The sequence below is a fragment of the Nuphar pumila genome, chromosome 9 (assembly GCF_984573655.1).
Source record: "Nuphar pumila chromosome 9, dmNupPumi1.hap1.1, whole genome shotgun sequence".
NCBI classification, from domain to species: Eukaryota; Viridiplantae; Streptophyta; class Magnoliopsida; order Nymphaeales; family Nymphaeaceae; genus Nuphar; species Nuphar pumila.
Genome location: NC_143257.1, coordinates 125,262,192 through 125,270,041, shown reverse-complemented (window position 1 = coordinate 125,270,041; position 7,850 = coordinate 125,262,192). Strand labels below are relative to the sequence as shown.

At 40.2% G+C, this 7,850-nt stretch overlaps 1 protein-coding gene across 1 annotated transcript; it reads left to right on the top strand.

The window, feature by feature from the left end:
* Window positions 1-1,960: 1,960 nt before the first annotated feature.
* On the top strand, window positions 1,961-7,496 carry LOC149829301 (protein CDC73 homolog). The gene is made up of 3 exons (XM_090017338.1): window positions 1,961-3,047; window positions 6,483-6,565; window positions 6,797-7,496. The coding sequence occupies exons 1-3, from the start codon at window positions 2,021-2,023 to the stop codon at window positions 6,887-6,889; spliced, it is 1,203 nt and encodes a 400-aa protein (XP_089873464.1). The 5' UTR covers window positions 1,961-2,020; the 3' UTR covers window positions 6,890-7,496.
* The last annotated feature ends 354 nt before the right edge of the window (window positions 7,497-7,850 follow it).

Genomic DNA, 7,850 nt, shown 5'->3' with positions numbered 1-7,850 from the left:
ATCACAAGGCATCATACTTATCTCTTCATTTGCTTGGATGGATGCATCATTCGTGCATTTTTAAATTTCATGATTAACCATAAAACTAATATCTATATCTCAAGCATAAATTATACGATTCACCAACTTGTACCTTGTTATATCATCCGTCTTCACGCATTCTCAACATGCATCCTTTTATCATGTACAACATTAATTGTTTGTGCAAGTTGTTTATTATTTGTGCGTATGACATCTATATCCCTAATTGGTTGGGCAACTGCATGTGCTCTGCGTGCATGTTACGAGCATCCATATTATCAATTATTTAGGTGAGTTGGATATTCATTTCATGATTGTCCTCAGCAGATTTTGCTTGGTATAAATGCACATTCTCTATATATTTTTCATTATCGTTTGAAGTATTTCTTTAATGGCTATTTTATTCATCAACTACTTAAAAATCACTTCAAATTGCTTCTTATTTAATTTTGTTATTTAGTGCAATAGAAACAATTAAGTAAATATCACTACTATATAATATAGTGTATACATCATCATTATCCATAACGACTATAGTTATTTTTTGTCTTTCTACATATGTAGAGGTACAATATTGGAAGCTCAAATACTTTCCGACAAATCCAGTTTTATGAAGCATCAAAAACATAAATTTCTTAAAGCTACTGTTTTTTAATACCATTATTGATCTCCTAGTCATCAATGAGACAATAATATACTTTAACCCTTTCTAAAACTATCATTAAGTGCCTACACCAACAACACAAACATATCATGCATCAAAAGAAAATAACATATAACAAATTAAAGGCCATCCTTAATGCCCATTGACATCCTTTGAATAACACTCCAATCTGGTATGATAATCACATTCTAATTTGGTTAAATGCATAAAACACACAATTTCATAACCGTGCATTGTAAAAACCAGGTGGACTTGGACCAGCAAATGCATCCCCTACCGTATTCAAGTCCAAAACCTAATTCAAAATCTCACTAGGTTATATCCAACTGCATAAGATTTAATACTCCCCAAGTATTAGCGAAACCCATCCATTTAATCACTCTTGGGATTTCCTAACTCAGGTTGGACGCGGGAATGGATCATGGCTTAACTTGATCTATTCTGGACTCGGAGAAAATAGATCCATGCCCGAGTCCTTTTCTTGAAGTCTACAATGGAAACGTCGTGTGCCTTGTCCACTTCGGCTATTTACAGAAGAATCACCAATTTTTTCGTTATTATGTTCCACACAGTCTTCCTTTTTCTTAGTGTATGTCAAATATTCCTAAAGATATAAAAGCTCATTTAGAATTCGTTGATGAATAAATCTTATTTTCCTTTGTGAAATAAATAATATTTGGGCATTTTAGTTGTTTTTGTTCTACCAAATAATAGTCATTTCACTGAGTGGTCTTAGGAATAATCAGGCTTGAAATTCAGGAGAACAGAATAAAAAAGAAGTTGATTGTAATTATGGATAAGTTGGTGGCCCTCTTGTGATAGCAGACAAGTTGAGCGCCTTTCATAAATTTTTTTCGATGGGTAGTCCAAATGGATCAGATCAGCCAAGATCTCAACCCAAATCCGACACATTATTCTAGGATTTGGATCTCAAAATAAAAATCCCAATTTGATTCAGAATTTCTGTGGATTTGTGTCAGTGTTTTTGTGGAATGTACTGTAAGATCTGAATCAATCCGATTCATTTTCACCTTTTAAATGTACAAAACTACAAACCCTGTTCTCAACCCTTTTCTTGTTGGATCCAGTATGGTCATCTCAAGTTTCGATCGGACTTTGCCATATTGGACCTAGTTCAAATTCGTACAATGACACAGATATACTGCTTTGGTTCCACGAGGATCCGACCCATATCCGATCCGTTTGCCCCCAGTGAAAGTAAAGTAGTAGGGGTTGTGATAAATAACATAAACCGAAGGGCACCCTCTCGAAAACCCCAAACGTTTCAAAAACCCTCACCGTCTTCTCTCTCTCTCTCTCTCTTCTGCGCGGGCGATGGATCCCCTCTCTGCGCTCAGAGACTTCACGACTCGGGGCGACCTCGACCAGATAGACCGAGTCGGCGACGAGTTCCGGTTCGGCAACGCCTACTCCTTCCCCTGCAACTCCGAGACAGCCTACCGCTCGAAGCAGGGCGGCCTCTACACCCTCGAGTCCCTCATCTTCTACGTCCAAAACGCCCAAGTCAAGCACACCGACTACATCCAGCTCGCCCGCGCCCGACGCATCCAGCCCGTCACCTTCACCGACCGCAAGCCCCTCCTCGACTACCTCCACGGCAGGATCTCTTCCACCGACGCCGTCGAAACCCTCATCGTCCGCCCCTCCTCCCCTGCCGCAGCGCCCGACGCCTCCGCTCCCCATTCCGCCTTCGCTGCCACAGCCGGCGGCTTGCCCGACGACGAGCCGCCCCCTACGGAGCCGCCCACCGCGAGGGTTAGGGTTTCGGAGGGGGCGATCGGGTACACCAGCGCGATCAGGGTTCTGGAGCGGCCGCTCAAGGATCGGGAGGCGCTCCTCGAGTGCAGATCGAGGGATTTCTACGGGATCCTCGTGGCGTCGACGAGGAAGGACGAGGATAGGTCCCGCCGGGACGGCGGGAAGGAGAACGGGGAGGAATCGGGGTTCGATGGGCTGCATTACGGACGGGGGAAGGAGCTTGGGAAGGCGAAGCTCTTCGGCGGGAAGGCCGGCGAAGGGGTGCCGATCATCCTGGTGCCGAGCGCCTTCCAGACTCTGATCACGATCTACAACGTGAAGGAGTTCTTGGAGGACGGGGTCTTCATCCCGACGGACGTGAAGGTGAAGCAGATGAGGGAGATAAAGCAGGCGAAGCCTGACTGCGTCACGGTGCAGAAGAAGCTCAGCCGGGACCGAGCTGTGGTCGCCTACGAGGTGCGGGACAAGCCCTCGGGAATGAAGGCGGAGGATTGGGACCGCGTTGTGGCGGTGTTCGTGCTCGGCAAGGAGTGGCAGTTCAAGGATTGGCCTTTCAAGGACCATGTAGAGATCTTCAACAAGAGTAAGGAAACTAAACCCAATTAGTTCTTTTCGTCTTCACTTTTCCTTCTTTTGGGGATGGGGTGAGGCGATTGGAAAGTTCTGATGATAGTGGTAATTTTAATTGCTGAAAAGTTGGTGATTCCGACATTAAATTCGTCTGTGATTCTGTTTTCCTTATTTTGGGTGTTTTGAGGGTTTACTGATGCCATGATTGGTATTGGAGTTTGTTATTTGGGATCTCTCATTACCAGTTTTGTATATCTTTTAGGTGTGATGGCGAAGGGTTTGCCTTAAATATTTTAGGCGAGGCTATATATGTCCTGCTTGTTAAAATTGCAGAAGTGTTTTTTTTTTGCCATAAAAAGTAAAGGGGAATAAATTGTTAGCTTGACAGAAATCTTAGCATTGGAGGATCGCAGAGGACGCTCAGATTTTGTGGTTAAGGTTTTGAATTTGTTAGTCTTACCCTTTCTTGATGCAATAGTTACAAACTTACAGTTTGTTATAGTTGATTATCCAACATCACATTCTAGGTTAACGAATATTTAGAGTGATACTACTTTTACTATAGAAGACTTTATATTGTGTTTCCGGTGATAGTTTTAAGCTCAAGGCATTCTTGGAGATTAGTATCACATTTCCTGGTATCATACCAGTGCTTTCCACTTTGGAACTTGCTGGCTTGTTCTTAATTGACGTGGTTACAAAAATCTATGGTCGTGGCAACCTTCTTGGTCTGATCAACTTGTGTGCTTCCCAATTGTCTACTTAGTTTATTATTTTGAAAGTTTGAGCTAGATGTAGGAATTATTGGGAACTAAAGCTTATCATTATAATGTTCTTATCTTATATTTCACATTTCAGGTCCGCCCTACATCTGTCAGATTGTTGTTCCTTACTATTCCTTCAAGTTTGAACCCTGTTTCCTTGTCAAAAGCCATATTATCTTGATATATTTAATTCCTTACATGGAAACTGTACTGAAATATTTGAGCGACTGGGATTTGCATCATCGTTCCCTTGATTGAGATGATTGTGAGCATCAGATAAATTGCTCACTGATCACTATACTTATGTCACTTGAAGATCTCTGTTGTGAAAGTTCTTTAAAAGCATTCTTCTTTATCTTCAAAAACTAATCTTGATCGAAGGTGGTACCCCACCTACCCACCTAGAAACTTAACCTGAATTTTAAAAAATCTTTGGTCAATGACCATTTTAACTTTAGTTCTGTGCCATTGATATCTGATAGTTTTGTTGATCTTCTTGACTTGTAAGGCTCATCTCATGAAGTGGCCTCTGCTTGTTGATATTTCCATCTTTGATGCCAGCAGTGTCATTTCATGCATAGAAATCATCATATCATGTGATGAAGTGTCATTGGATATCATTTCATGCATCATTTTGTTCCTAAACACTTTATTTCATCCATCAAACAGCGTCCTTAATTCATGAAGAGCTCATTTCATTATCAATTTGTCTGACCTGAAGGTGTCATTAGAATATTTCATCTTATTTAGGCAGGCATATGGCTTCTCGAGCCTTGTACACACACCTGTGATATGAGCATCTTGCACCTAACTCAGTTTACAGCTTTTCCATCGTGATAATGCATGAATAATCATAAGGTCATTCATGGTGCATAATCATTCATGCCAGTGGCGGATCCAGGATTTTGCTTAAAGGGAGGCAAAAATTTTTATAATAAAATAAAATATAAAACTAAAATATAAAGGAGGGCAATATAAATTTTCATATTTTGTTTAAAGGGGACACAATTTTTTTATAATAAAATAAAATATAAACTAAAATATAAAGGGGGACATTATAATTTTTATATTTTGCTTAAAAGGGGGCAAAAAAATTTATAATAAAAATATTTTGCTTAGGAGGGGCTCGAGCCCCTCCTCGCTCCCCCTGGATCCGCCCATGATTCATGCAGTTTCCTGCATTACTAACCTTTGTGCTTGTTCAACTTTCAAAATGTTCTAGGATTTAGGCCCCAGTGCCCCACCACATAGGGTATGAGTCGCAGAATATTTAAATTTTGTTAGGACTAGTGCTGATTTCAGTAGCCCTTAGGATGTAGTCATATCATGTAATTGGTGATTTGATGTTTAGGACTAAATAATAACAATTGATGATTCGGTTAGAAACACTTGTTGGTCAAGTTTGGCGCCAATGCTTCCCAGTAGCATTGTTTGGGTTTTATGCTGAGTCAACACGTTGGTGTTTGTCATGCATATTTGCAAAATATCATTTGGATTTGATGAGTTCTGATTTGGGCTTTTCATTTTTCAAATAGTGAATGACTTTCTTCTCTATCATATACAAGCCATATTTGCCCATCTTGCTTTGTCATTGGTAGGACTCGTGAACGTCACCAAGCTGAAGGGATGTCATGAATTCAAAAAAATACAAGTGTGTGTCCCATGCTGCGAGGCTGAAGCTGGTTGTACTCCCTGGTGGGCAAGGGGGACCTGGGGTTTCTACACAAATGGGCTCGCGAGTGAGTGAAGTGGTTTGCGCTGGTTATCCAAGAAAAGAAATATACAAGGCATATTTTTTTTATATCAAATATATGGTGGATTTTGCAAACTTATTGTTGTTTCCACTGCTTGAAGTGATTCTTACAACCACCAATGATGAATTCCAACTGGGGATATATAAGGGCCAAAACCTACTATTGCCTTTGTCATGTTTATCTTATTAAGCATCCGATGTTGTTATAGTTGATAGTTTGGTGACTGTGATGATGTTTCTGACCGAAGAAATTAGGCACTTGCCTGGCAGCACTGGCTATTGGTGTATTTATTATAGGAAAATCTGTTGGTGTGCCTTCATTCAACTAATGTACAGATATGCAAGTTTTACCATTAGCAATGCCCTTTGAGATAAATTTCTAGCATCTGATTGCTTGAGTGAGTCCACTGAAATGAAAAGGCTTATAAGCCAAGGGATTTTAAATAAGTGGAAGAGTTGAATAATGAGTAATGCCAGCATAACGTAACTTGTAGAGACAAACTTATGACTGCCCGTGACATATATTCCCCCATACACACCTGAATACGTGCATGCAGCATTTGTTAACTTGTAGCCCATGCATAAGTTATTGGAAAAGGAAGAACTGGAAACGTCCTTGTCTAGGCAGTTTGTTTGTTCAGAAGGGAATTTAGGCTCATAAAAAAATGCATCTCTTTATGCATCATCAGCCCTACCCATTGTTCATTCTTCTACAGTGAATCCAGATAACAACAAATGCCTTGAAAAGATGGTAAGAATGCTGTAGTTATATTGTACTTATTATGAACCCATTGATCGACTTGGATGATTTTGTTAGTTAGATTAAATATGAGTTTGGCAATATTCCCATTTCATGTCTGTTGGTTTGCATAATATGGTGATTTCTGGAATTGAGAACCCTTACAAGCGTTGTTTTTTGGGCATTTTGCAGTAATTGGATTCTATATGCGCTTTGAGGATGACAGTGTGGAGTCGGCAAAATTGGTGAAGCAGTGGAATGTGAAGATTATATCTGTGAGTATGGTGTTCACAAGCCCATTTATAAGAATGTCATGACCGACGGAAGGGGCTTGGGCTATTCTGACTTCTGAGTGACCTGATCCGTCCCATGGCCTTGTTCGATCTTGGATTTATGAATTTTTATTGCATTCAGGTTTAGTTTTATTCTGCATTAGGAAACCATTATAAGCTAATCAAAATTTGGTAAAAGTGTGGATCAGTGTCTTATACAGTACAACCTTGCAGATAAGCAAGAACAAACGGCATCAGGATAGGGCCGCAGCACTTGAGGTATGGGAGAAGCTGGAAGACTTTGTCCGGTCACGATCACATGGTTGATTACAGAGCAATGTAAAGTATCATAAGCTGTTGCTGCCATTGGATTAAATTTTTTATCCTCTTGGCAGGACTAAGCAAAATGTGATGTACATTAGCCATTAGAATTTTCATCTCATATAAATCAAGTAATTCAGATTTGAAGAAGTGGATTACCCTCCATAGACCTTTGGCTTCTCTATCGAGTATTGTGATGCTTCCAAGCCAGTTTGTGCTTCCAAGAAGATGAAGGTGAAATTTGCTGAAACAGATATCATGCACGCGTGGAGATGTGAGCATGTAAGAGCTGTCCTGTTCTCATTGCAGATTAGAGGTAGATGATGAATTTCTTTTGGATTGTATGATCATAAGATTTAGAGATGCATTTTGGGGATTTCTTGCCATTGGAATCAGTCTGTATATTAGTCAAATGTGCTTTACATTTTTTGCACAACGGCAGTTGCAGAGCTTTTCATTGTTTGTTACTTGGTAGCAAGTCCATCTGTTTCAATTTCTTGAAAATATGATTCAGACGGCAACTGATGGATTCTTTTCCCTTGAGGGAATCCGGTTGCTATTTTGTATTGCTGAACCTAGTGTTATTGCAGATGACCAAATTGCAGGTGGTTATTTACTTTTGGAATTTGTCTTGGGTTTAGGCGATTTCCATGTCCTTTTGAATATTATGATAATGTGTTAAAAACCCTTTCTTTTCTTCATTAACTTCCTCCTAAACAGTCCAGCTACCTTACTTCCCCCCCAACTGTAAATTTCTCTCCAGTGATGAAAATATCAGTCTATTTTACAGGGATCCTTGAATATACGGTGGTGTCGTGTCCGCTTATGTATTATTCATAATTAAAATCTGCATAACACTGGTGTGTCTCGTCAGGGCTTGCCCATGTGACATAGATCATAGGCTTTTATCCTCTGTTCTGTGTGTCTATCTGTTGTGTTAATGTTCAGTCCTACATGGAGCACCTTG